This window comes from Prunus dulcis, chromosome 2, assembly GCF_902201215.1.
Source record: "Prunus dulcis chromosome 2, ALMONDv2, whole genome shotgun sequence".
NCBI lineage: Eukaryota > Viridiplantae > Streptophyta > Magnoliopsida > Rosales > Rosaceae > Prunus > Prunus dulcis.
In genome coordinates this window covers 11,574,470-11,602,299 of record NC_047651.1, presented here as the reverse complement: position 1 = coordinate 11,602,299, position 27,830 = coordinate 11,574,470, and the positions used below count along the sequence as shown (strand labels likewise).

The 27,830-nt window shown below is 38.0% G+C and overlaps 4 protein-coding genes across 11 annotated transcripts; 3 read left to right on the top strand and 1 right to left on the bottom strand.

Moving 5' to 3' along the window:
• Positions 1 to 782: 782 nt before the first annotated feature.
• Positions 783 to 11,590, top strand: LOC117619216 (putative acyl-activating enzyme 19). 8 transcript variants are annotated; one of them, XM_034349113.1, is made up of 15 exons: positions 783 to 1,841; positions 2,272 to 2,475; positions 3,537 to 4,256; positions 4,499 to 5,178; positions 5,324 to 5,399; positions 5,502 to 5,588; positions 5,834 to 5,877; positions 7,232 to 7,340; positions 7,616 to 7,675; positions 8,438 to 8,522; positions 8,648 to 8,712; positions 9,574 to 9,633; positions 10,240 to 10,284; positions 11,061 to 11,170; positions 11,258 to 11,590. In XM_034349113.1, exons 1-15 carry the CDS (start codon positions 933 to 935, stop codon positions 11,466 to 11,468), a joined length of 3,465 nt encoding a protein of 1,154 aa, XP_034205004.1. In that variant the 5' UTR covers positions 783 to 932; the 3' UTR covers positions 11,469 to 11,590. The 8 variants fall into 8 exon arrangements, 6 of the variants coding, with proteins under 6 accessions (XP_034205004.1, XP_034205002.1, XP_034205006.1 ...); XM_034349111.1 differs by having other exon boundaries at positions 8,438 to 8,548; positions 8,647 to 8,712; XM_034349115.1 differs by lacking the exon at positions 7,616 to 7,675.
• A 344-nt stretch (positions 11,591 to 11,934) lies between these two features.
• On the top strand, positions 11,935 to 16,395 carry LOC117618716 (5-oxoprolinase). Its single transcript, XM_034348423.1, has 2 exons — positions 11,935 to 12,005; positions 12,218 to 16,395. Exon 2 carries the CDS (start codon positions 12,263 to 12,265, stop codon positions 16,061 to 16,063), a length of 3,801 nt encoding a protein of 1,266 aa, XP_034204314.1. The 5' UTR covers positions 11,935 to 12,005; positions 12,218 to 12,262; the 3' UTR covers positions 16,064 to 16,395.
• Positions 16,396 to 17,113: 718 nt separating this feature from the next.
• On the top strand, positions 17,114 to 18,229 carry LOC117617148. Its single transcript, XM_034346422.1, has one exon. The coding sequence runs from the start codon at positions 17,265 to 17,267 to the stop codon at positions 17,784 to 17,786; it is 522 nt and encodes a 173-aa protein (XP_034202313.1). The 5' UTR covers positions 17,114 to 17,264; the 3' UTR covers positions 17,787 to 18,229.
• A 192-nt stretch (positions 18,230 to 18,421) lies between these two features.
• Positions 18,422 to 20,685, bottom strand: LOC117617147 (BTB/POZ domain-containing protein At5g17580-like). The gene is made up of 3 exons (XM_034346421.1): positions 20,470 to 20,685; positions 20,296 to 20,365; positions 18,422 to 20,193 (listed from the first exon to the last, which is right to left on the bottom strand). Exons 1-3 carry the CDS (start codon positions 20,517 to 20,519, stop codon positions 18,595 to 18,597), a joined length of 1,719 nt encoding a protein of 572 aa, XP_034202312.1. The 5' UTR covers positions 20,520 to 20,685; the 3' UTR covers positions 18,422 to 18,594.
• Positions 20,686 to 27,830: the final 7,145 nt, after the last annotated feature.

The window sequence follows — 27,830 nt, the reverse complement described above, 5'->3', positions numbered from 1 at the left end:
TCGCCGGAAAATCCAAATTGGGGGCTGGGTAATATGGGTTTCGATTGTGTTGGTTCTGGGCACAGATATATTTAAGTAGGCTGCGGAGTAGAAGAATGAAAAATTGAATTTACTTCCTGCAAAATTTTGTTAAGATGCTGGATACAAATCAAACCTTACTTTAAAGACAAAATTTCTGGGGTAGAGGATTGCCAAAAGCAAGCTAATATATCTGAGTAAGGCAACATCAGGTGGCTAAAAATAATTACATCCTCATCCTGTTTCAACATACCAGATCACAGAGCCTTGATATCTACCTTCCCTTGATACACACTTGACGATTGAGGTACTTCGCCAAGATATCTGTTCACAAATATCTCCAAGAACTGCTTCTCCGCAGGTTTCAGCAGAGAACCCAGACTCAAGTTCTCATTTATGAGACCTTTCAACAGCAGAACTTCAACAACAGAGCACCTTGGAATAAGTCAAATTGAACCAAATTGGGGGCTGGGGGTTTTGGAAGAGATTTTTCGGTGATTGTCTTGGCTATTGTTGGGGTAGGGTGGGCTGAGGCATAGGAGGAAGGAACAGGGAGAGAGAAGAAGAGACGAGGAGATAAGAGGGTTCGCAGAGGGGAGCTGGGTAATTTGGGTTGCAGTGAATCACGTGGCTGACATGTGATATCTAAACAGAAAATTGGATGAAATTGAATGAAAACTAACGGTAGAGGCTAAATTGACTATTTAAAATAATCTAAAAGCTAAAATAGCTGAAAAAATAATTCAGAACGGAGATTTCCACAGTCGATATAGTTCAGCGGTATTCGACAGTTCACCCTTTAAAATTTAAGATTGCAGGCTAAAGTGATTCAACCGGACCTGATCGATCCAATCGGTCCGATTCTTCCGGTTTTTCGGTCTAAATACCCAGCCCCGAAAAACACACAGTGAGGGATGACGAGAAATGATGCACTAAATCTGAAACCCCAAATGATAAGCGCACATAAAAACACCCATTGCTGCATTTCCCGCGAGTTCTCCGCAGCAGCGGCCAACAACGCCAACAAAATCGCCGTTGTGCATGCCTCCGGTGGGGCCCTCCTTTCCCCACAACTCCGTTCCCGCACCTCCATCACAGAGGATGCTGCTCCTGCTCTCGTCCGGCAGCTCCTCTATGACGGCGACCACTCCTTCACCTACTCCCATCTCATCTCAGCCGTCGGTTCACTCACCTCCCAGCTCCTCTCCACCCCTCGACTTCCCTGTCATTACAACAAGCCCAGCCGGAGAATCTTCGGCTTATACATGCCGCCCTCGGCGGAGTACATAGTGTCCGTGCTTTCAGTTTTGAGGTGCGGAGAGGCCTTTCTGCCTCTGGACCCTTCGTGGCCCAAACAAAGGCTACTTTCAGTAATTTCATCGGCCAATGTCGACCTCATCATCGCCTGCAGGACGCCGTTCGGGTTCGAATCCGACTCGAATTGGCTACCCGAGGCCTGCGGTGGTCGCGTTTTGTGGTTCTCAATGGAAGAGCATAAAAATGGAGGAATCGATTGGGATTGGGCGTGCAAATGTGAGAGTGTGAAGGAGAGGCCGTGCTGGTGTTATTTGATGTACACTTCGGGTTCGACTGGGAAGCCGAAAGGTGTGTGTGGAACTGAGCAAGGTCTTTTGAATCGGTTTCTATGGATGCAAGAGTTGTATCCACTGTTTGGAGACGAGATTTTGTTGTTCAAGACAGGGATAAGCTTCGTTGATCACCTGCAAGAGTTTCTTAGCGCTATTCTCACTGGTTGTACTTTGGTTATACCTCCTTTCAATCACCTTAAGCGCAATGTGTTTTCGCTTGTCGATTTTCTACAGGTACACGGCCTTTACTTCATGCTTTGTTTAGCTTTTTGAGCTCAGACTACAATGGTGAGCTAGGATTTGCAACCTTGTTGTTGAGCTCAGATCATTGATAATATGATGAGTCATATAACTAAACAATCAATTATGTTAGGTGGCTTCCAATTCCTTAATCGTCTTGCATTCAGTTGGTTTGGCTAAGGAGTTTTAATTTTTAACTAAGAAAGTTTTTCAGGATAAACAAATAAAAAAAAATTATTGGTGCAACTTCACAAGATATCGCATTTATTTGTTATGCAAACCTTTAGTTCTTTTGAAGTACTTTCATATGCTCAAAGCTGATCACAGTTCATTATTTTCAAACGATAGTTATATTATACGATTTAAGTTACTTATAAGTTGATTCCTTTTATTTTATTTTATATAATTTGGAGTTTTCTTGTAGGCTTACTTTGTCAATAGACTTACTGCTGTTCCATCACTTATGAGAGCAATCCTTCCTTCCTTACAAGGTCGAGATGATGAGAAGCTTCCAAGGTCGTTGGATTTGTTAGTGTTAAGCGGCGAAGTTTTGCCTTTATCCTTATGGGATATGCTCTCCAAGATGTTACCGAGGACCGCAATTTTGAATTTGTATGGGAGTACTGAGGTTAGAGTTTAGAACTTACTTCGAATTTAACACTATCCGTTTGATTAGATCTCCAACAGATTAGGTTGAATCATATTGTCTGGTTGGACGAATATGAAATGATTTGCATTTCCTTGTTAACTCATTCAGTTTTTTAAATAATTTATATTATCTACTATGCAAAATTTGACAATCTTACGATTTAGATACTGTCGTGTTTATTATAGAAAAATGCTAGTTTACATGGCATGTGTGTTTTTCCCTCTGCCTCATTTTCTTGTGTTGGATTGTAACACTAATCTATACATGTTATTGGAGTGGCACCTTCTGTTTTCGATGTGGCTGTATAAAACTGGCAATGCCTAAATCAGTGCCTGAGATGCTTGCTTGTTGTTTCTATGGATGCCTTCATAAACACGAATCTGTGCTATCTGGAGTGCAGTTCCTTTGTGGGATATGTGGTGCTTGTGTCAGGAAATAATTTAAGGTCAAGAAGCACCAGTGATTAGATCGAGTTTTCATTTGGTCAGAACTCTTTGAGTGGAAAGTGGTGAGGAAATAAGAAGGAAGGCCTGTGATTACACCTGTCATACAATTTTTAGATGTATTCCTGCTACATATTGTGGATTGTAGTTTTTCCTACTACTGGGGGTGGAAGGGCTTGTTATAGCATTCTGAAATGCTTTGCCATGTCTTTGATTGTTTTGACTTCTATAGTTGTCATTTCCTGACACAATTTTTTTAAATATTTTTATGTTAGTGATGATTGTCTGTTTTCAAGTACTCTGAAGTGGGTTCAGTTTGTCACGAGAAAATCCTATATCTCTTTGTACATCTTTTGCAGGAACAGTATATCTTCTATTTGATAAATGCTGTGGCATATTCCATGTTGGTCACCTTTTAAATTCTGTGAAGCTTATATTTGGATGGACAAAACTGTTATTAGTCATTTAATTATGTATTATCACTTATACTGATACACTTCCTCATGACATATAAGCTACTTCTATTGCATTTCAATATTAATGGCTAATACATAAATTCCTTCAATAATTGCTAACAGGGAAATTGTTAAATTCTAGGTGTCTGGTGATTGTACATATTTTGATTGCAAGAGATTGCCATTGATTTTGGCGGCAGACCCACTAACAACTGTTCCAATTGGTATGCCTATTTTTAATTGTGATGTCGTACTTATTGGTGGTGATGATGTATCCAATGAGGGAGAAATTTATGTCGCTGGTGTATGCAATTCTTCTGGATACTATTCTGATTCTATGGTTACTCCTCTGGACACTGTAAGGTTGTCTCAAGATTCTGTTTGTTGCAGTTCTGTAAATGGACATAAAAGTCAATATTATTTTCGGACGGGTGATTTTGCTAAACAGCTTCGTAGCGGTGACTTGGTTTTCTTAGGTAGAAAAGACCGTACAATTAAGCTCAATGGGCAGCGTATTGCTTTAGAGGAAATTGAAGATACAGTGAGGGGACATTCAGAGGTAATTGATGCTGCTGTAATTTTTCATAAAGTTCAAGGGGAACTCATGCTACTCGTGGCATTTATAATATTAAGAGAGGGAATACCCAAGGAAATATTCGGAGCTACCATCAAAAGTTGGATGGCTGACAAACTTCCATTAGCAATGATTCCTGGCCACATTGTTGTTACTGAATCATTTCCAGTATCTTCTAGTGGAAAAATTAACTATGAGTTGTTGGCAGACTCAGTATTTCTTGCAAAGCATGTCGAAGATGGGCTTGGTGACGTTGGGAGCAGCAACCTACTGCAACTAGTAAAAACGGTTTGCTCTTTACCCTCATAATAATATAATCGACCTTTTATTCTTTTCTTATGTTTGCCCGGATTTGTTTTGTTGATTTCACCATTCATTTCTGCATCTATTATGGGAAGGTTTTTTGTGTTTGTGTACATCACTTGTAGGATGACAAATACTCTATCATATCTAAATTTTGATTATCTTTAAATTCATACTAACTATTTGTTTCTTCAACTAAGATTAATTACTTTTTAAATTTTCAACAGGCCTTTAGAGATGTTTTAAGTGTTGAAGAGATTTCTGATGATGATGATTTCTTTACTATGGGTGGAAATTCTATTGCTGCTGCACATCTTTCTAATAATATAGGAGTTGATATGCGATTGATATATTGCTTTCCAAGTCCATCCATGCTTTGTACTGCTCTTTTAGAGAGAAAAGAATCATTGAATATAAATGTCAGTAGAGATGCTAAATCAAAGATGAATCTGGAAGGGGGTAAACCAAGTTTTTTTCATGTTCACTCTGACACTCCTGCTACAGTAAATTTTGATGAGCAGAGGAGATTACTAAGAACTCTTTCTGGAAGAAGTGAAGATAATGCAATTATCTCTAAACGCTTGAAACTGGATTCAAACATAAATGTTGCTGGTGATAGTAGTCCAGCAAATGGGTATCCATGGAATTCTGTGGCAATATGTGCGTCTTGTTCTTTTAGCCGGTGCAACAAAGTTGTGTATGAAGGTGGGTCCGTGGTGAAAGATATTTATCAAGCAACCTGTTCTGTGACGGTCCCGAAAAGTAGAAATGTTCCTATGCAAGAATCATGGAAAGTTTACATGGGATTATGTGTTGATGCATCGCCAATTATTGTTCATAAAGGCCAGGATATCTACTTATTTATTGGATCGCACTCACATAAATTTATGTGTGTTAATGCCAGAAGGTAAGGTATATTTTGTAGTTTCTGAATACAATCATATTATTGCCATAATTCTTAGATAATTTCGGATGCATTTAAAGTATTTCTTAACCACTCAGCATGAAATATTTATCTTTCTAGTGTTTTATTGTTACATAATTTGCCCTAGTGGTTCTGTCCAGTGGGAGATAAAACTAGAAGGACGTGTGGAATGCTCAGCAGCAATTCTTAGTGACTTCACACAGGTTGTATTTGAAACAAATTTTGTGCTTTTAACTTCATAAGTCATCTTTGAATTAGCTCCATGGGGGGCATTTTGATCTTTCTCATGTGGGGTATTGCTTTAGGTTGTAGTTGGATGCTACAGAGGGAAAATATACTTCCTTGATTTTTTGAACGGTAACATCTGTTGGACTTTTCAAACATCTGGTGAGGTAGGATTGTTCTAACCTACTATTGTTGTTTCTTTTATATGTTTTCGTTTTCACTTTTATTTTCCATGTCATTTGTATTATGATTGATTTCACATAATTTCTTACTGCAGGCATGTTAGTTATTTTACTTTTCTTATAATTTGAATCTTGATTTAAATTCTGTATATTATATATGTTAATATATAGATAACCCATATTAATTTTTTTTAATCTGCTCTTATGGTTGATGCATTTATAATTTGAAGGTAAAGTCACAGCCCGTCATAGACAGTCAGAGACAATTGATCTGGTATATTTCTGAGACCTCCTTGCCTTTTTCTTCAAATAATTTGAACACTGTTTTGCCTACATCAATTGTGTCCACAAACTAACTATTCCATTTATAATGCTAATTGAACAGTGTTTTGCCTACATCAATTGTGTCCACAAACTAACTATTCCATTTATAATGCTAATTGAATCAAAAGATAATTTGTTTCTTGGTTCTGTCTTTTATTCTATGCTTGGCAATCCTTTTTATAAATGCCTTACTAACTATGTATGTTGGACTGGGAAAGTGAACAAACTCGTCAGAAATCTAAGGATCGTAGAGAAATCCTCTCTAGAAGGACCTTGAGTTCTCAAGGGAAGCTAAGAATATAAAACATTGATGCAAATCTCCAAATTCTGATAAATGTTTTTAAAATTTGCTTATACAGTCTTTTGAAAGTGTATTGATGGTAATGGTGTAAAGGAGACCATAGCATCCTAACCCTTGATTGCTTAGATAGATATTTAATCCTACCCTCCAAAATACTTCAAAACTGACATGTCTGTCACATGGCTATTTAAAAGAAACAAGGAGCATAACTAGTTGGCCAAGTTAAATAAAACATCAGGAACTAAATTCCTATCCAAGCAAATCATAAGAAAATAAGAAAACAATTAAAACCCTAGCCAGGTTGGACGGTGGATTGCTGATATGCTACATCAATTGTTCATGTAAACATTATCTGATAAAAAGAATTGAAGAAGGAACTGTTCATGTTAGCACTGAGAATCTTAATTCCTGTCTGCAACCTTTTTGGTCGAATGAATATTTGTTTGCATGGAAAGTTCTCTGTGCAACTTTATTAGTGAACTGCTAGCATGTCCAAGTAAGCAGTTCGCTTCCAAAAGTTCTGGTTTTGTGTTTTGCAGTAGAAAGATTTCTTTAGTACCTAAGGCTTGGCTGAGGTGCAAAGGGAAGTTGAGTTTGGGATAGTTTATGAAATCGTATCAGCAAAAGAGGAAAAGAAAGCGAAATATTGTTGGGTAGTGTATACTGCTATATCTCCTTCTTGGCAATGATGTTCGTAATTTTTGTTTTTGACGTTCCTCTGTTTGTAACAATGATCATATACTTACAAAGGCGTAGAATTGTTGCAACAATGAAGTTTAGGAACTCGTAGAAAATTATATGGCAGGATGTGGATTTGTGAAGCAATCAAGAGAAAATGGGTGATTGTTGTACTCCTTTGTAGTTTCACTACCTGTTTTGAATGGTGAAAAGTTTCTCTTTACTATTTTATTTACAGAACCTACTCTAACTTTGTTTTATTTTTGTTTCTCTTCTGTTGGAAGAGGGGAAAAAAGGAGAATGATCTATAACTAATTTTCTGCAGGTGTGGATCATATGACCATAACTTGTATGCTCTAGATTACAAAAACCATTGCTGTGTATATCAGCTTCCATGTGGTGGGAGTATCTATGGGTCACCTGCAATTGATGAGGTGCGTTGCTAATTTTTTCTCCAGGGAAAATCTACTGCAGCATACTTGGTATATTTTCAGACATTTAATATATATATTTTTTTTCCAGTTATAGTATATGAGCTTTTTCTTTTGCGAAAATAATATATGAGCTTTTTTCATCTGTAGATAAGTAATGATAAATATAACTGGCCATCCCTGGTAGAGTACTGTATTCTTGTCAGTCAGTAAACTGTGATAATCTGTCGACATCTGCTTGTCAGTAAATGTGATCTTCTTAATAATTTTGCTTGCAGATGAATAATATACTTTATGTGGCTTCTACGAGTGGCCAAATGACAGCCATATCAATTGCGGTATAACAACTCTCAAGGTTTATCGTGTAGTTATTGCCTGTAATTTTTAAACGGTGAACCTTGTCTTTGTGAGTGGATTTGGAAAACGTGCTAAATCAGAGAATTGAAATTTATTCATAGGAAATTGTAAGAAAATTTATTTGCATACCTATAAACAAAGTTTTAGAAAGTAGAATACAGCTACAAATGCGCTTAACCTCTGAAGCTACCTTGACTTATCATATTAAATAGCGCTATGACAATGGCCTGCATCAATAGTAATTGGTGCCACTCCCTTTCCCTTCATGATTGTTTATATATCATTTTGTTTCTCAAAATCAATGAACATTACAACTTATTTGACAAAAGGGGAATAAAAAGAGTAGGAAAGAAAGTAAAATGGCGGAAAAGGTGGACCTCGAAGTCTCCCCTGTGGCAACAACTGTTAACCTAGTGGTCTGCCATGCCAGCTCTGCTAATTCATTGACCTAATTAATACCCAGATCTAGAATTTATCTAATCATGTGCTCGCGTGCTTTCCATATCTCAGTTTCTGAAGGAGTCACAATCTTTTCCCTCAAGTTCATTCCATTCTAGGCCAGATTTAGTGTTCAAATATTAGTACTGATTCCCATATTAAGGCTGTTGAGCTTATTATGTCCCAACTATCCTTCGTTGCTCAAAAGAAAAGAAAAAATGCATTGTTTTGATTTATTCAAGTTGAATATTTATTTGTGGCTTGCAAGCTTGTTATTGATTTGGCCAATCTATTTACAAATTCAGGCATTCCCATTTTCTATTCTGTGGCTGCATGGGCTAGAAGCGCCAGTGTTTGGTTCTCTTGCCATCAATTCTCTGAATGGAAATAGTATGTGCAGTTCATTTGACTGTTTGGCTATGTATCCATCCTTCGTGATATATGAAAGCTCTCTCATTTATCTTAATCATTTGTTATCATGATTTACATTATCTTGTGTGTTTCTTGACTACCAGTTATATGTTGCTTAGTGGACGGTCATGTTCTCGCATTGGATACAAGTGGATCTGTTATTTGGAGGGTACAATTTTATTTAATACTTTATTTACATGTTTTTGCTTAATCCTTCCATAACTTCATTCTCTGGGTGCAACCTTAGTTGAAGGTGGAAATGACTGACCCATAAGTTTCTTGCCCTCTACATTGAATTTTGCAATGTGACTTTTAGACCCGTTAACCTTAACAGAGTAAAGGACATTTCATAAAGTGCATTCAGTTGTCCATTTTTTGTATTTCCAAGCACAATGATTGAATACATTTTCCTATAAAATAAATTAAAACAATGAAATTAAAATTAAAATCCTCACCTTTCTCTTCCAAGATGTATGACCTTCTGACTTTAACCCATCTAAATCGCCGACATTAGTGTGTTATTTTACTTAAAATAAGAATTTAATTTTAATATGAATTTGACTTGACACAAAATATATGTTTCCAATTTCCATATATTTCATTATGTATTGCACACAATTTTTTTTTTTATATTTTGAACATTCTGTTTGCATATTTTATGGCTGAATCCACAACGTATTTTTGAATGAATCTACCAAATGATACGTGTATGTATTTTATACATCCTATTTATTATTAACTATGAGTCATGTGAAAGAGAAACTCAGTGTATTACGAACCATGAGTCATGAGAAAGATCAAACTCAAAAACAATTCTTGAATCTAGTGAACAGAGTTTTCTACTACCCCCAAAGTTTTAGTTCCTCTCCAGAAAATGCACCATGTCCATACTGAAAGTTCTCTGTTAGATTAGATCAAGGATATATAGTGATGCAGCTCTTTGCCTATATTTGGTGTAATCCTCTAATGTGTATGTCATGGTCCTTTGCAATTCATAATTCTTTTTCTTTTTGATGATATTATTGAACAGTATAGAACTGCTGGGCCTATATTTGCTGGAGCCTGCATGTCTTCTGCTCTTCCTTTTCAGGTATGTAGTATGGACTGAATGTTCTGTAGCTAATTCATAATATATTTATCTTTCTTGAGTCTGCTAAACATTCTCCTTGATGGTATGTAAAGCATACAATGGACTTACTGAGAAAAATAAGAAGCGTCTGCAAGCTTAAGTAGTAGGTGTTTTCAGGAACTTCCAAGTTATAGTTGGATTAGCATGAGGCAGGATTATGACAAACCTTGTAATTGTAACCACTGCAACAACCAAATAGAGAAAAGCAATGAAGAGATGAAAAGCCGAGGTCCTGTTAAAATTGGTTGATAATCATTATAATTGGACCTGTCTTGATATTGTCAGAATGTTTTTTAAGTGAATGTTCGTAACATAGAAATGAGAGTAAATATTGGCCATGTACTCTAGTTTTATGTTGTGAAAATATTTGGATATGTGGTCTAATATCTTTTCATATACTAATTCCAGATCTGATGAAATAATTTCTGTATTTTTTAAGTTTTACATGTCAATTCACAGCACCACTTCCCTCAAGCACATGTAGAATTTGCTTAGACCATGTTGAAGGAGCAGTTGTTAAGATATTAAAGATATTTTTTTTTTTTTGTCTTGATTATGATTCTGCAGGCACTCATATGCTCTCGAGATGGAAGCATCTACTCACTTGAACTGGTAAGGCCCAGCATCTGTTATGGATGAAAATCTGCACAATTTTATTATATATGTTTTTGTTTGGCATGTGATTTTCAACTAGTAATTGTGAGATAACTACTGATAGTTTTTCTGTTCTGTAATGATTGAATTCCCCATTTTGAATCTTACCTCGTGCTTTAACCATGAAAGTGATGCTTTTTTCCCCCCTCTATTTTTTGCTAAAAGACAATGGAAGAATTTTATCTCTTCTTACAATTTACCTTTTTCTGGATATTCCTAATACACTAATTTTAATCACATTTCCAAAATTTAACGGATCACATGAACTATAAGTTTGAGATCTAAGTATAATGTCAGAATCAACATAGCTAATGGCATGACTTTTACTTGGTCTTATTCAATGGCTCCGTGATCATTCGTACTTCCTCGAAATTCCTATGAAAGAAACTTCCTCATTACAATTTATCGTAGAATTATCCATCACACATGAATGGTTTACTTTCTAAGTAGATCAGTTAGTCTTTGCAAGTCAGGTTTGGCCCATCCAACTTCCAGCATCCATCAAGATGTGCCCTCAACATTCTTCAATCAGGAACATTAGGAGTAGGAATATGATTTAACCATTCCGTAATATGATTAAATTTTCTAATTTGTTCTAGTAGACATTTTGGAAAATAGATTATGGATTGCCATCATATTCCCAAGATCTTGTTTTTTTTTAAAAAAGAACTTAATTTATTCATATTCAGTTTATTATAAGTTATAACTAACTGCACATTTGATCACTGCTCTAGGAAACGGGAGATTTACTCTGGCAATACAATGTTAAGGATCCAATTACTTCATCCGCTTATGTGGATGAGCACTTAAGCTTGGTATCTGATCGATCTAACTTGCCAGACAGGTAAAGAACTACAGAAAGCTCTTAAAAGACCCCTGAACTTTATCTGATCATTTTCATATTGATCCACAAATTTATTTTTTTTTCCAGGTTGGTTTGTATCTGTTCCAGCTCAGGAAGTGTATATTTGCTTCGGGTTAACTCCGGAGTCGCCAAAGTGGCAAATGAACCGATAGATGTTGAGGAATTTTCCAGACTGGACCTCGCAGGAGATGTATTTTCTTCACCTGTAATGATTGGTGGCAGAATTTTTGTTGGTTGTAGGGATGATTATATACACTGCATTACTGTGAAGGCCTAGGTCTGTAGGACCAATAGGTTCTGTATATATGGATTGTGTTAAATATGGCTGTGAAGTCATTTTAGGCCGAATTAATTTAAAAAGAAAAATCATATATCAATTTATCTTACACATTTTAGTCATCATCATTATGAAACTAACGAATGAGGCTTAAGAGAGCGGGGTGACCACCAGGATAACAAACATGCACTGTATCATACATTACACGCACCCACATAAAACCTGACCCAAAAAAATTTGCCGCACAAATTAAAAATGTAGAGGTCTTGCATGTACACCAATCCCCCCCATATGACTCCAACGCTAATAATGGTTAACTTATGCGGTAAAAGTAAAAATAAACTCTTCTTTTAAAAAATAATAATAATAATAATAATAACAAAAATAGTATTTTACTGCAGTAAAAGTAAAATCCTCTCCGAACCCAATATCTTCCTTCTCCTTTATGACGAGAGAGCGAGAGTCAAACGTGGGCTCATCAGCTATAGCATTGCTCGTCTGCTGTTGGCGGTCAGGTAGTGTTCTGTCGTCTATCAGGTACTGTTCTTTCTTCTGGAACTGAGTCGTTAAATCTTTCGTTCCAGATCGATACCGTACCGCGATTGGGGTACGCTCGATCCAGATCGAAATTCGTAGGGGGTTGAGCGAATTATTGCATGCTCTGTCCAATCTGATCCACAATTTTGGCTCAGTGCATGTGAAATTACTAGTATAATTGATCATCTGTATTTTTTGTTTTTCATCTTCAGGTTTCCATATCAGCGTCGTCTCAAGTCTAATATCTTAGCATAAAAATGGGGAGTGCCAATGACAACAAACTCAGATTTTGCATTGACAGAGGGGGAACCTTCACTGATGTTTACGCTGAGATCCCAGGTCAGCCTGATGGACAAGTTTTAAAACTTTTGTCTGTTGATCCATCAAACTATGACGATGCTCCAGTTGAAGGAATTCGGAGGATTCTTGAAGAGTTTACTGGGAAGAAAATTTCCCGTGCTTCAAAAATACCGACTGATAAGATAGAATGGATAAGGATGGGTACAACTGTGGCAACAAATGCACTTTTGGAGAGAAAAGGGGAAAGGATTGCTCTCTGTGTGACTCGGGGTTTCCGGGATTTGCTCCAGATTGGTAACCAGGCTCGTCCCAAAATATTTGATCTCACTGTATCAAAACCGTCAAACCTTTATGAGGAGATTATTGAGGTTGACGAGAGAGTTGAGCTGGCAAATGATAATCAAGATTCTTCTTCTGCGTCGTTAGTTAAAGGAGTTTCTGGTGAGATGGTTAAAGTTGTAAAGCCTATTGATGTAGAAACTTTGAAGCCTTTACTCCAAGGTTTGTTAGAGAAGGGGATTAGCTGTTTGGCTGTTGTGTTAATGCATTCTTACACTTACCCACAGCATGAAGTAGCTGTTGAAAGGCTAGCTGAGAGTTTGGGCTTCAGACATGTTTCCTTATCTTCAGCTTTGACACCCATGGTTCGAGCTGTTCCTCGGGGTCTAACAGCTAGTGTTGATGCATATTTGACGCCAGTGATCAAAGAGTACCTATCAGGGTTCATGTCTAAATTTGATGAAGGTGTAGAGAAGGTGAATGTTTTATTTATGCAATCTGACGGTGGACTTGCACCAGAAAGTCGATTTTCGGGTCACAAAGCTGTTTTGTCTGGTCCTGCTGGTGGAGTTGTGGGTTACTCACAGACACTTTTTGGGCTTGAAACTGAGAAACCTCTCATTGGGTTTGACATGGGTGGCACATCTACAGATGTGAGCCGTTATGCAGGGACTTATGAACAAGTCCTGGAAACCCAGATTGCTGGTGCCATAATACAAGCACCTCAGCTTGACATAAGTACTGTAGCTGCTGGTGGCGGGTCAAAGTTAAAGTTCCAGTTTGGAGCTTTCCGGGTGGGACCAGAATCAGTGGGTGCACATCCTGGTCCAGTGTGTTACCGAAAAGGTGGGGAGTTGGCAGTTACAGATGCAAACTTAGTTCTAGGATATGTAATTCCTGATTATTTCCCATCAATATTTGGCCCCAATGAAGATGAGCCTCTAGATATCAGGGCAACAAGAGACGAGTTTGACAAGCTTGCAAGCCAAATAAATTCCTACCGAAAGAGCCAGGATCCCTCTGCAAAGGACATGACAGTGGAGGAGATAGCACTGGGATTTGTAAATGTTGCCAATGAGACTATGTGCCGTCCAATAAGGCAATTAACTGAGATGAAGGGCCATGAAACAAGGAACCATGCCCTTGCTTGCTTTGGAGGTGCTGGGCCTCAGCATGCCTGCGCAATTGCCAGGTCATTGGGTATGAAAGAAGTACTTATACACAGGTTCTGTGGAATCTTAAGTGCTTATGGGATGGGATTGGCAGATGTTGTAGAAGAGGCACAGGAGCCATACTCTGCAGTTTACAGTCTTGAATCGGTTCAGGAGGCCTCTCACAGAGAAGCTATTTTACTGAGTCAAGTAAGGCAGAAGCTGCAAGAGCAAGGTTTTAGAGATGAAAATATGACAACAGAGACATATCTGAATTTGAGATATGAAGGTACAGACACCTCAATCATGGTTAAGAAACGAATTACTGAAGATGGGAGAGGATGTAACTACGATCTGGACTTTGTGGAACTATTCCAGCAGGAGTATGGATTTAAATTACTGAATAGGAATATCCTAATATGTGATGTTAGGGTTCGCGGTGTAGGAGTCACTAATATATTGAAGCCCCTGGCTCTAGAACGTACTTCGTGTTCTCCTAAAGTTGAAGGTAATTACAAGGTTTATTTTGGAAATGGGTGGCAGGAAACACCTCTATACAAGCTTGAGAAACTGGGGTATGGGCATATCATGGCTGGTCCGGCAATAATCATGAACGGGAATAGTACTGTGATAGTAGAACCTAACTGTAAAGCTATAATAACTAAATATGGTAACATTAAAATTGAAATTGACTCTACTTCAAGCACCATGAAAGTAGTGGAAAAAGTTGCTAATGTTGTGCAGCTCTCAATCTTCAATCATAGATTTATGGGTATAGCTGAACAGATGGGAAGGACCCTGCAGAGAACTTCTATATCAACTAATATCAAGGAACGACTAGATTTCTCTTGTGCCCTCTTTGGACCTGATGGGGGACTAGTTGCTAATGCCCCTCATGTCCCTGTGCACTTAGGAGCAATGTCAAGTACTGTTCGGTGGCAGATCAACTACTGGGGTCACAATTTGAGTGAAGGAGATGTCTTGGTCACAAATCATCCTTGTGCCGGAGGTAGTCATCTTCCTGATATAACTGTTATTACACCTGTCTTTGATAATGGAAAGCTGGTGTTTTTTGTGGCAAGTAGAGGGCATCATGCAGAGATTGGGGGTATCACTCCTGGAAGCATGCCACCTTTTTCCAAGTCTATATGGGAAGAAGGGGCCGCCTTAAAAGCTTTTAAGCTTGTGGAAAAAGGGATTTTTCAAGAAGAAGGAATCACTAGACTTCTTCGATTCCCTTGTTCTGATGAATTGGCTCAAAAGATCCCTGGAACTCGCAGGCTTCAAGATAATCTATCAGATCTTCGAGCTCAAGTAGCTGCAAACAAGAGAGGAATTACCCTTATCAAAGAGCTAATTGAGCAGTATGGTTTGGACACTGTTCAGGCTTACATGACCTATGTACAGCTGAATGCAGAAGAAGCAGTGAGAGAAATGCTGAAGTCTGTTGCTGCTAGAGTTTTATCTCAGCCATCTAGTTCTGGAGATAGGAGTTCTGTTACTATTGAAGAAGAGGATTACATGGACGATGGGTCCATTATTCATTTGAAACTTACCATTGATTCTGATAAAGGTGAAGCAAATTTTGATTTTAGTGGAACCAGTCCTGAAGTATATGGGAATTGGAATGCTCCAGAAGCTGTAACAGCAGCAGCAGTTATATACTGTCTTCGCTGCTTGGTGGATGTGGATATTCCTCTCAATCAAGGTTGTTTGGCTCCTGTGAAAATCTATATTCCACCAGGCTCATTTCTCTCTCCAAGTGATAAAGCTGCTGTGGTGGGCGGTAACGTTCTCACTTCTCAGAGAATAACTGATGTTGTACTTACTGCATTTCAGGCTTGTGCTTGTTCACAGGGTTGTATGAATAATCTCACTTTTGGGGATGAGACATTTGGTTATTATGAAACAATTGGAGGTGGAAGTGGAGCTGGTCCGACCTGGGATGGGACAAGCGGAGTCCAGTGTCATATGACCAATACCCGAATGACTGATCCAGAAATTTTTGAGCAGAGATATCCAGTTCTTTTGCATAAATTTGGCCTGAGAGAGAACAGCGGGGGAGTTGGATATCACAGAGGGGGTGATGGACTTGTGAGGGAGATAGAGTTCAAGCGTCCAATTGTTGTGAGCATTCTCTCAGAGAGGCGTGTTCACACACCAAGGGGATTGAAAGGAGGGAAAGACGGGGCTCGTGGGGCTAATTTCCTAATCACACAAGATAAACGAAGGGTTTACCTCGGGGGTAAGAACACAGTTGAAGTGCAACCAGGGGAAATTCTTCAGATTTTAACTCCTGGTGGTGGTGGATGGGGCTCTCCTCTTTGATTCTTCACGGTGCCAAACTGTTTGATGCTGAGTCTTGTCTGGTTTGTCTAGCATGTTTCTCTTTTCATATTTTTCTGGTAAAATTTAGAAGTATTTGTGGTCACCACCGTGTTCTGGACATGTTATTATGATTTCAAAAGAAATCCGTTGTGTTTTTTATATGCTATGGACCTCTGTAACTTGGGTTCTCGACAGCCTGGGGAAGGGACAATTTCCGTTTTTTCCTTGACATTATTTATTTTCAGTTTTTAGGGGTAAATTTAGGTTTGAAATGTTATAACAAAATTGGACTTTGACTCAATGAAATAACATGACTTGCAGTGGGAGTCATACGCTCAATACGCAAACACAGCAAGAAATGATTGGCAACACCAAAAGTCTTGGCTTCAGAGGAAGAAAAAAAACATCTATATATATAACAAATATTGTTTGATGTGTAACTATAAGAAATCTATAGTTTTGTAGGTTCATTTTTGTCAATGTTGGGCGTCGCATAATCGAATTGGCTTGATGTCCTTATTAATAAAAGGATCCTAAATTAAGGTGGTCTTCATTTTGGTAGTGTACACTCTCAACTCAACAATGAGTTAGCAAGAGTCCTAGAACGTCCTAGAAAGTCAAAAACTAAATAAGGGTAGTTTTAGTAATTCAATTAACAAAACAAGACTGAAAGCATAAAAACAAGGAGAGAGAGTGAATAGGCCTCGTATACTCGTATAATTAACCGTATATAATACTTAGTACATTGTCGATCTATAATTAACTATATATAGTAGTTGATACATTGTCGATCTATAATTAACTGTATATAGTACTTAATACATTGTCGATATTTCTTTTGAGTTAAGGTATTCTCTATTCTCAAAAAGAAAAAATACACGGAAGTTTGGTGTTCTCAATATAAATATAACTTCTTTTTTTTTTGGTTGTTGGACATAAATAAAACTTGTTATTCAGTTATTCACAATGCATTGCAGTTAGAAACCAGCCCCGCTTTCACCGCTCTGTTTTGAAACCTTCCACCACCGGATATATCCTCCATAATTTCCATCCACCACTTTGTTAGATTCCGGCAACAACTCAACTCGGTCTAACCAACAACAACATCAAAAACAAAACACGAACATAATTACACAAACTCAGAAAACATCATCGATCTCGACCCAGAGAAAGGATCCTATTCTGTCTTTCTTTACCTCCGATGGAGCAAAGAAAAGGAGATGCTAGAATCTCTCTCATCTCCGCAGTCTTCTTCTCCTGCATTATCGCCGGTGGAGTGTTTCTTTTCCTTTACATGCTTCTACCTGAAGAAAAATCCCACCCGTGGTATCCCCTTGTTGGCATGGTACTTGTGGCAATTCCATGGGCCTTTTGGCTCTTCACATGTGTCTACAGATGCTTTAAGCCCGAAGGCGCGCAGACCGCAGACAGCGACCATTATGCCAAGGCAGGAAGCAGCCGGGCAGCCACCATCCCGAACACGAGTGACGTATTCACAGCTGGCAATGCATCAGCTGCAGAGTCCCCTGTGCATTCCCCTGATGGTGTACGCAAGGTGCAGTTTGCAGGGGTGGTTGTGATGGGGGATGAAGATCAAGGTGGTCGTGGAGGGCAGAAAGGAAACGAAAACCATCATCAAACCATAGACATGGAAAATCATAATGGGATTAATGATTCGGTTGGCTCTGCAGATAGTGAAATGCCATTGAGATTGATGGTTTGATTTTCTTTATCGTAATATGAATGTTGCCAAATAGTGCTCATCTGGTAATTGATATATGTATCTTCACGATGGACTAGTCTCATTGCAATTACCATGGAATTGAATGAAATGGAATGGAGAGAATTAATTGGCTTCAAAGGAGGCAAGAATCATATGCAACCATGTATAACTTCCTTCTCTTGCCACGGGGAACGAAAGCTCGAGGACGTTATATATATGGGGAGGAGAGTTTGGAGTGTGTTCTTGGTGTGACCAGGCTAATGATATCTGAAGAAGAAAAGGGGGCAGAATTGATTGTAGAGGTAATTTGGACCCATGTAAAGTATTTTGCAAGAGTGATATATGCATGTAGTATGATGCTAGAAAGGGAACTAACTTAGAGGAAAAAATTTCTTTGTTGTAATTTGGTTTTCTTAAGCTTCTTTGCATATTGTCCAATTTCTTTCGAGAACGTAAACTTCTTTCCATAATGAAGTTCAAACTAAGCTTCTTGATTTGTATGACTTGCTTTCTCATTATGCATCTATGGCCATGAAACCAGACTGATAAATTAAACTGCTATTAGAGAACGATAATTACTTCTACTTTTTCTAGCATAATTTAACAATAAGAGAATTGGTTGGTCATTTCATGAGTCCTTCTTGAGTTAAAATTTGGTACAAAGTACTAGTTATGAAGAGCAATCTACTTGGCAACCAAGCTGAAAAATGATTATTCAGAAAGTCAATGATTGAAGCTGAAAAAAAATAAATCAATGAATAACTAGATATTTGCAAAAGAAATCTTTGATGGAAGAAGAATCTACATGTTATACTCCTTGTTTTGGATGCATCTTCTTCTTCTTCTTCAATTGGCAGTTAGAATCGTGCACACTGTTGACGCACCCAAACTTCCTCTTCATTTCTCTCCACAAGCTAGTTTTCTCCTTCCTTGCCTTAGGGCTGCCGCCATTGTCAATCTCTTTTCTCATCATATTGCACTCTCTCTCAAGCTCCATCACCTTCATGCTCATTTTCTCCATCTCTGATCTCATTTCTTCTTCACCAAAGTCCAACTTTGCTTCATTCTCCTCCTCTTCCTCCTTTGTTGATTTGTCATCAGAATCCTGCACCTCCTTCAGGATCCTGTCTCGCAGCTGCAACTGCCCTGCAAACAACACTTGCACCACCACCCTTAAAGGCAACTTTTCATTTTTGGCAGCATGCTCATAAGCTTCAGGGGACACTTTCTGAAAATCCAAAACTCGACACACTTCCTCTCGCTCTGACTCTGTCAAGTGCCTATGCTTATCTAAGTAGATATCAACTGCCCTGTATATTCCATCCAAGGTTCTTTGTGTTCCCAATGATGCTGCAAGTGACATCTCTGCTAAGTCAACAAATGTATCTATGTTCAAATCTATGTCACTTGCAACTTCGGCCAAGAAATCCTCAATGAGTTCTGCCACTGCAATTAGCCCAGATATGTCCGACAAAGTGTAACTGCCATAGAAAACTTTCAATATCCTCCTCACGCATACAATATCATATTGCATTTCCTTGGAATAGCCTTGAGAAGGGATTAAGAGGTCTTTGACTGCTGCCTGGTCCAGTTGTTTTCCGATTCTAATCTCAATCCCATTTCTACATTCAGAGCTAACTTCCAAAACATTAGCAAACCGGAGGATTTCGAACAATAAGGTGCATGGAACAAGTCCTTTCTCATGAGGCAAATGCCTCTCCACAGCTTCAAGGATTTCCTTTTTGTAGTTACTCTTGACTGCCTCTCCACTGCCAGATAAAACCCATTTGTTTGTATAGTTACAAAGGGATGCAGCCACGTACGGTGTTGGAACTCCATGCTTATTCATTTCATGGATGACTGGCTCATAGAGTTCGAGAGACAGTGTTGTCAGATCCTCCGATTTAAAATCAAGGTCAAAGAGTCTTCTCCTTGCACTCGGCTTATAGCCTTCTTCCTCCTCCTCACTATCATCCACATACTTGGTGGAATTCTTGAGTGGTTCTCCAAGAAGGCTGGGATTAGCTAGTGCCTTTGTAATGATAGATTTCATGCAGGCCTCAACCAATCCAAGCTTCAAGGAGTGTCGAAGGAACTTTTCTGTGGTTCGGAAAGCCTTGACAGTTTCATTCCAGCTGGGGAGGATTGTTTCTTGAAAAAAACAAAGAGCCTGGCCCAAAAGATTGTTTTTGCTGTGATTTTCTGTCATCTCCAAGTAGTGAGCAACACAAATGAGGGGTACAACTTTCTCAGTAGAAATTTGAAGTTGAAAGCCATGGTAGAATCTGGCAACAAGCTCAAGAGTTTCGGGGTCAGCTGGCATATTTCTGAGGAAATGAGAAAGATCTTCCTTTGAATTATCTTCGAGTAAGGCAGCAAATTTGGCTGATTTTGCAGCCAGAAGCTCCTGCACAAAAGATAATTGCAAATTGAATTATTATTACCAGAGAAGAGAAAAAAAAAAAAAAAAAAAGTAGAGGATTCCTTTCAAAGAAGATATCTTTCTTACTTTCTCCGCCATGAAAGGCGTACCAAGTACATTGGGCTGCAAATCTGGTGGGCATGTAGACTTAGAGAAGCTAAAATGGAGTAATGCCAAGAGGAAGCAAAGAAAGTGAAAAGTGATATCCAAGAGATGATTAATTTGACATAATTAATTCAGGAACGGGGGAGGTTTCTTTACCATAATGATACATGTTTGCTTTGTCTCCTTGCCATCTTTCTGTAACTCATTTGACTCTATCAGTTCATTGATTCATAAATTGAAACATCTCAAGCCTCTCTTTAAGCCCTAAATTGATTTATTAGACAGTTATAGATTGGATATGAATTCAAATTTATAAGATAGGATAGGATTCACATCTTGTTTGAATAGATTGAGAGAGAGAGAGAGAGAGAGAGAGAGAGAGAGAGAGAGGCTTCCGTTAGAAATATGTGGGTGGATATGGCTGACAGAGAGCTAGTCAAAATTGAAACAAAGGGAAATCTGATTTTTGGGTCGGCCCACGGGAGGGACTAATTAATATAATAATGTTTTATTGTCAAGGAATGGAGCAAGTGGGACCTGGCGTTTTGCTTGACTTTTTAAAAACACAAAAGCTGTACCGTAGGCATGCCTGAATTTTGATTTCTTATTTTGTACCTGCCATTGAGAATAACACTATATATGATCAGGCTACAGGAGTGCGTCTGTGGTGCATCGGCTGTACCGGTACAGCCGATCACATGCTAGTCACGTGGGCTTTTTTTAAAAACAATTGAAACTGGTTGTTTTGGTTAACCAGTTAAAATAAGGAAAAAAAAATCATGCTCCTTCAAAACCTAGGATGCGTACTCGATTTCGTCTATCTCCTCCTCCATAGCTTTGCACAGCCATAGCTCTATTTCATTGAAGTCACAGCTGCACAGCTTTCTACAGCCTGAAGAAGCTCCCCCCACTTCGTCTTCTCCATCTGAGGAGCAGATTTCAGCCAAAACCCAGAAACCCACTTCGTCTTCTCCATCTGAGGAGCAGATTTCAGCCAAAACCCAGAAACCCACTTCGTCTTCTCCAGCTGCTTCCTCCATCTCGGTAAGTTCGTGTGTTGATTTTCGTTATGTGTAATTGATGGTTCTATTTAATTTATTCTTCTTTTGTGTGAATTTTGACCGGTGTGGCTGTAAATGAAATTTTGGGTTTTGCCATTTATTTGTTCCTTTTAAAATTTAATATGTGATTTACAATTTGGCTGTAAATGAGAATTTGGTAGATTATTGTGCAGTTGATTAAAGAATTTAGAAAATTAAAGTTATGTACTTAACGAACTACTCTATTTTTGCTTTTCAGTAACTTGCTGCTCTAGGTAAACATCGATTTGTCTTCCCTTTTTGTGCCAAACGATAGACAACTCCAATTTTATCGCATATATTTTTATGTTCTCTAATGATTGTTAGTAAGTAATCTCTATTAAGTCAGCCAACCAGCTTTCATTTTCTCTTTTTTGGTAATTAAATCAAGGATTTTGTTATCATGTTTATATGATGTGAGTGAGGTGATTTTTGGTGCTGTAAATTGCTAATCACTAGTGATTTTGAATTGTTGTTTCAGTTTTTTCACTGAACAATTCGAGAAATTAATTATTCAAATTTTGTATTTCTTTTCCCACTCTGCATTTCTGCTGGGTTGTTATAGTGCCTCTTGATCTGATTGTATATATAAATACCCATGAGGCCTCTGATTGTGTATGATTTAATTATGGTGGGAACTTCACTTCACACAGGACTTGGCAAGCAAGTCGATGTTTCAGTAATTTGTTGGTTATCTGAAGCCTGTATTGCAAGCATTAGTTCCTGGTATGAAGCACTCGTTTCAGTCTCTTAAGATATGCCATGTAGAAACCCGGAGATCATTTATGTACCCTTTATGTTGGTATGTGTTTGCTTGAATTCCAAATACTTGGAGGGTGTTGATATGTTTAAACTCAACTTTAAGAACTTGAAAGGGAAGATGGGGGTCTGTTGTGCGCAAACCCCTAATTGTTCAGAAAAATGAATCATACTCTTTTGTACATGCATAATTATACCTGTTTTTTGAACTATAAATCGAAGGTCGAAATTAACCGAAATACAGAGCATGAGAAACGATAATGGGCAATAAGGCGAACATCTTATATTACAAAACGACCAATTATCGAAATTACGTTGTACTACACATTGTCATGTACCACAAATGACTTGAGGGTAGATCCCGAATTGTGTACAACACAATGTCATTAACCCTAATATTGAATAATAGACATAGGGTCATAATAAAGTCTGTGCTTGGTTTTGTTTGTCATTGCGCTATACATTAATCAGCATAGCGTTGTTAAGCTTTGTTCAGTTTGCACACAGGGGGGCGGTATTTGCCTTTAGCACATGCAATTGCATGACAATGCTGCAATGCAAGTCCTTCTGTGCGCAAACCCTTAATTGTTCAGAAAATTGAATCATACTCTTTTGTACAGGCATAATTACACCTGTCTTCAACTCCTCTTCTGTAGAAAGTTTCTTCCTCCTTTCTGCAACCTCTCTCTCTCTTCTTTGTCATCATTGTCAAAAACCACCTATTCTAGGGTTTGGATTTTGGGGAAAATTTTAGGGGTTAGCATTTTGGGTTGATAATAGGAATTGGAATTCAGTTTTTCCAGTCACTGGTGGGTTATTGGCACTCCTCTCGTCTGCAATCGACCCTTGTGAAAGCATTTGGTATTAGTTCCTTGTGAAGGTAGGTTAACATTGTTTTATGGTATTGTTAATTGAAATTCTGTGGTGATGACTTGGGGCAAGAGGGGAAGTAGGTTTCTCATATTCATGAGATGAAGTGGGTTTGTCATTTTGAAAGTTTGGCGCTAAAGACATGCATGATAGTGTTTTGTACTTGATTTGTGCAAGTTATGGAAGCTCAAAAAAGGGGATCAACAAAAGGAAAGCGCAAGGTCGACAGTAATGTGCAACAATCAAGAGTTGGCCGAGATGCATTTTTTAATTTCATGTAAGTTACACGTACATCTAAAAATCGAAAATGTGGTTGCTTAATATTATGATGGTTTTTTGATTAAAAATAAATGATTTACAAAAAAGAAAAAGAAAAAAAGACATAAAATGGGGAAAGTGGCAAATGCAAAGTTGGACAATAAGGTGAGAGATGGCAATGGATTGGGTTAGTTTATTAATTATTTTATTAAAAAGGCTCTTTTAATGAGATTTTTTTTTCCAGGTACAAGAAGAGATTGCTAATAAATGGAGGAAATTAAACCTTAAAGAGAAGGCTACATATGGTTCTGCCTTGGAAGGTTCGAGTAGGCAAGTAAACGACTCAGTGAATGAGAAGGGTTTTATCACTAGATGCAGCGCAGACCGATTCCAAAAAACACGCATCTAAAGGAAGTAAGGGAGTTCGTTCAAAGAGTTGTCGACGAACAACTTGACAAGTTGGCCGAACATGGTCCCTTCATCCCTCATCATCCCATCGCAAGGAAGCCAATAACACGCTCCCAAGCAAAGTAGAAAGTTTGACAGTAGGTCATAGGGTTTAGGGTTTACAAATTAGGTGTAATTGCATGTATATATCCCTATTTGCACACAGTCAGGGTTCTTTTGTAATATAGCAAGTGCAATTGCATGACACGACCGTCGCATGTCATGTAATTCCATTATTCGCTTGATTTTGATGTTGGCTACCTCCTAAACCCTACGTGGCCAGGGTGGTGGATTTGAAGTTGATAATGGGCATACTGGAAAAGAAGAAAATTTCTGCAAGGTTTATGGCTATGAGCTTGAGTCATTGAGAGCTTTACTTCTTTCTCCCAGGGCTCATTCCAAAGGACTTGGAGCCATTGATGTGTTAGTGAGCTTTCCAATAATTGGGGAGTTTTATGTGGGTGGGCTGCCAATCCAGCAGCAGTGAGACCATGAGTATTGTTTGGTTCAGCATCTCTGACATCAGCATGTAGGATTATATCTCTAATGAAATTGATGCCTTTCCACATCCAGCTCTTTGCAGTGCTTGTAGCAATTGTTGGTGTGGGTGCTTTTCTGTGGTGGGCAAGGCAGGATATGGTTCAAGACAATGTAAGGCTACTTCTATTTTTTCTCTTGCTCACTTCTTAAAGCTCATAGTTTTCTTCAACTGTGGTATCAAACATCTGTTGTTGCCTAGTTAAAACACAACCCAAGTTGTTGAGTGCCTTAAGTTCCATGCTCTCAATTTAATTTCCATGTTGGCACCTACAAGTGACTGGTAAAACCTTTTTAATTATTTATGTCAGATTCAATTATTTTTTAAAAATATATTAGGTCTTACATGATGTTTTGGCATTTGTGGACGGTTAATTTATCAATCTACAGATCTTCTAGTGGATAGTGTACCGTGTACCGAAACGCTCTATGATTTTCTTTTATTTGGAGTTGACAATTAAGTAATGTTGGTGTGCTCTTGATTTCAAAAAACTGTATCACATGTGGTATATAAACAGGTAATCTGGATTGGTGTTGGATAGTTTCCATGGATAGGCATGTAGAAATCTATTGTGTTATAATGAGTTCATGCTTTCCCATGTGAGATGTATCAGATAAATGCATGATATGTATAGGATGTTTGGAAAGGGTTTAACTTTTACAAGTGATACTCTTTCATGTAACAATTCACGAACGCTTCATCTACATCTTGTAATCAAGTAATGTCAGAGTAACATCATGAGGGTGATTTTCAATTGGAAGTTTTATTTATTTCTTACTCTGATGTCTTCTGCTTTTAATGAACAACAACCATTGTTCCCATAAAGTGCCATATAGTGAGGACTTGAGAAAATGGTTATGCGCCATATGTTGTTTCCATAAAGTGCCATATAGTAAGGATGGATTTCCCATAAAGGTTTTCTTATACTGTGTTGCTCGTGATCTTCTAATTGCTCGTGATCTTTTAATTGCTCGTGATCTTCTAAGTGCTAGATAACTTAGTTCATTTTGAGTATTTTTAGTTTTAAATGTAATTTTTATTGTGATTTAAATATCATGTTACAATGGATAGATTTGCAGGTTGTATGTAATTATATTTATTTTAATTAGTTTGCAATTTCAATTTTCAATTTATTTTTTAATATTTATTTTATTATTAGGTTTAGCTTGGTTTTGCTACTGAATGAGTTATGAAGCTTTGCAGAAGTGAATTAACATAAATTAACCAATGCCCCATTGGTTATGTTGGTTGTTGATTGATTACAAACAAAACAGATGGAGGAAAGGGTAATTGTACACCGCTGTCTAGTTTTTGTATCATGGGATGTGCAATTGCGCAGTCTCTTTAAAGCCTAAACTTGAATAAAATTCATTTTTAATGACTTTTGTAAACCAGGATATGCAATTGCATACCATTTATGCAATAGTTGACCCTATATATGCAATTATTATCATTTGTACAAACAAATTTCACTCTCGTGCTTTCTCGAAGTAGACAAACTAGTGTAGATTTAATAAGCAAGTGAAACTTTTTCAGGTTTTTGGAACTCAAATGGTTTTCAGGTTCTTATGCTCGAGATCGATATTTTAATCATTACCCTTAACATGGATAGTGATGAATCCAATTTCTGCTAGACCTGGCAAATGGATTTGGGGTCATATTCGTGTTAACCCGTTAATTTAATGGGTTGACACGACACGACTCGTTAAGCTAACATGTGAGAAATATCAGACCCAAACACAAACCGTTAAGAATAAACTAGGAAATATATATATATATATATATCCCAAAACGAGCTAGCAACCCCCTATCTCTGCCCTTTTTCTCCCAATTTTCATCTTTCATAAACACCATCCAAAAATCTACAAGTTCAGGATTAGTCTTGCATAATGATGAAACAAGAGAAGCAAAATGTTGGTTGATTAGATTATTTATATATAATTAAAAAAAAATAAAGGGAGGGAGAGAAGAAGAGAAGAAAAAAAAAATATAGTGCGTTTGTTTGAAAAAGAAAGTTAGTGGGGTCCATTTTCCCGAGGAACGGACAACTTTACTCTACGAACACACTCCTTGCCTTCGCATGAACAAATATCCAGTTTGTTTGAAAAAGTAAGTTCATTTGGCCCATTTTTTCGGAGAACGGGCAACTTTACTCAACGAACGCAACCTCAGTGTTCGCGTGAATAAATAACCCGTTTGTTTGAAATAGTAAGTTAGTTGGGCCCATTTTTCAGGGGAATGGGAAACTTTACTCAACAAACGCAACCTCTACGTTTATGTGAACAAATAGCCCGTTTGTTTGAAAAATTAAGTTAGTTTGGCTTATTTTTTCGGGGAACGGCCAACTTTTCTTAACAAATGCAACCCTTACGTTCGCTGAACAAATAGCCCATTTGTTTGAAAAAGTAAGTTAGTTGAGCCCATTTTTTCAAGGAACGGACAAGTTTACTCAACGAACGCAATCCCTGCGTTTATGTGAACAAATGGTCCATTTGTTTGAAAAAGTAAGTTAGTTTGGCCTTTTTTTTCGGGGAACGGGCAACTTTACTCAACGAATGCAACCTCAGTGTTCGCGTGAACAAATAACCCGTTTGTTTGAAAAAGTAAGTTAGTTGGGCCCATTTTTCAGGGGAATGGGAAGCTTTACTCAACAAACGCAACATCTACGTTTACGTGAACAAATAGTTTGAAAAAGTAAGTTAGTTTGGCCTATTTTTTCGGGGAACGGGCAACTTTACTCAACGAACGCAATCCCTGCGTTCACATGAACAAATAGCCGGTTTGTTTGAAAAAAGTAAGTTAATTGGGCCAATTTTTTCGAGGAACTAACAACTTTACTCAACGAACGCAACCCCTGCATTGACATGAACAAATAGCCCGTTTGTTTGAAAAAATAAGTTAGTTTTGCCCTTTTTTTCGGGGAACGGGCAACTTTACTCAACGAACACAACTCCTGCGTTTACATGAACAAATAGCCCGTTTGTTTGAAAAAGTAAATTAGTTATGCCTATTTTTTAGAAGAACGAGCAACTTTACTCCATGAACGCAACTCCTGCGTTTACGTGAACAAATAGTCCGTTTGTTTGAAAAAGTAAGTTGGTTGGAAATATATTTTCGGCGAACAGAAAACTTTCCTCAACGAACGCAGCTGTTGCGTTGGTGTGAAAAAATATCCCGTTTATTTGAAAAAGTAAGTTAGTGAGACCCATTTTTCCGAAGAACAGGCAACTTTAGTCAACAAAAGCAAGAACAAATAGCCCGTTTGTTTAAAAAGTAAGTTAGTTAGACTCATTTTTATGGAGAACGGGCAACTTCACTCAACGAACGCAACCCTTGCGTTCGCGTGAACAAGTAGTATTTGTTTGAAAAAGTAAGTTAGTTGGTCCAATATCACGAGGAATGACCAATTTTAATCAACGAATGCACCCCTTACTTCCTCGAAGTAAAATACCTTGTTTGTTGAGTAAATCATGGAGTTCGTTGGGTAATGTGGTCAACGGGCAACATCATTTACCCGACGAACGAGTCACTTAGCTTTCGTTAGGTAGGTTTGTTGGCATAAATTA

What these genes read in the sequence shown, in the direction of transcription:
- LOC117619216 (XM_034349111.1), top strand. Translation starts at nt 933, where the DNA reads ATGACGAGAAATGATGCACTAAATCTGAAACCCCAAATGATAAGCGCA. An exon ending in ATGTGTGTTAATGCCAGAAG is followed by an intron (nt 5,179 to 5,323) that starts GTAAGGTATATT and finishes AATTTGCCCTAG; the next exon opens with TGGTTCTGTCCAGTGGGAGA. An exon ending in TGACAGCCATATCAATTGCG is followed by an intron (nt 7,676 to 8,437) that starts GTATAACAACTC and finishes TTACAAATTCAG; the next exon opens with GCATTCCCATTTTCTATTCT.
- LOC117618716 (XM_034348423.1), top strand. Translation starts at nt 12,263, where the DNA reads ATGGGGAGTGCCAATGACAACAAACTCAGATTTTGCATTGACAGAGGG.
- LOC117617148 (XM_034346422.1), top strand. Translation starts at nt 17,265, where the DNA reads ATGGAGCAAAGAAAAGGAGATGCTAGAATCTCTCTCATCTCCGCAGTC.
- LOC117617147 (XM_034346421.1), bottom strand. Translation starts at nt 20,519, where the DNA reads ATGAGTTACAGAAAGATGGCAAGGAGACAAAGCAAACATGTATCATTA. An exon ending in AGCAAACATGTATCATTATG is followed by an intron (nt 20,366 to 20,469) that starts GTAAAGAAACCT and finishes ACTCCATTTTAG; the next exon opens with CTTCTCTAAGTCTACATGCC. An exon ending in CGCCTTTCATGGCGGAGAAA is followed by an intron (nt 20,194 to 20,295) that starts GTAAGAAAGATA and finishes TCTTTTGTGCAG; the next exon opens with GAGCTTCTGGCTGCAAAATC.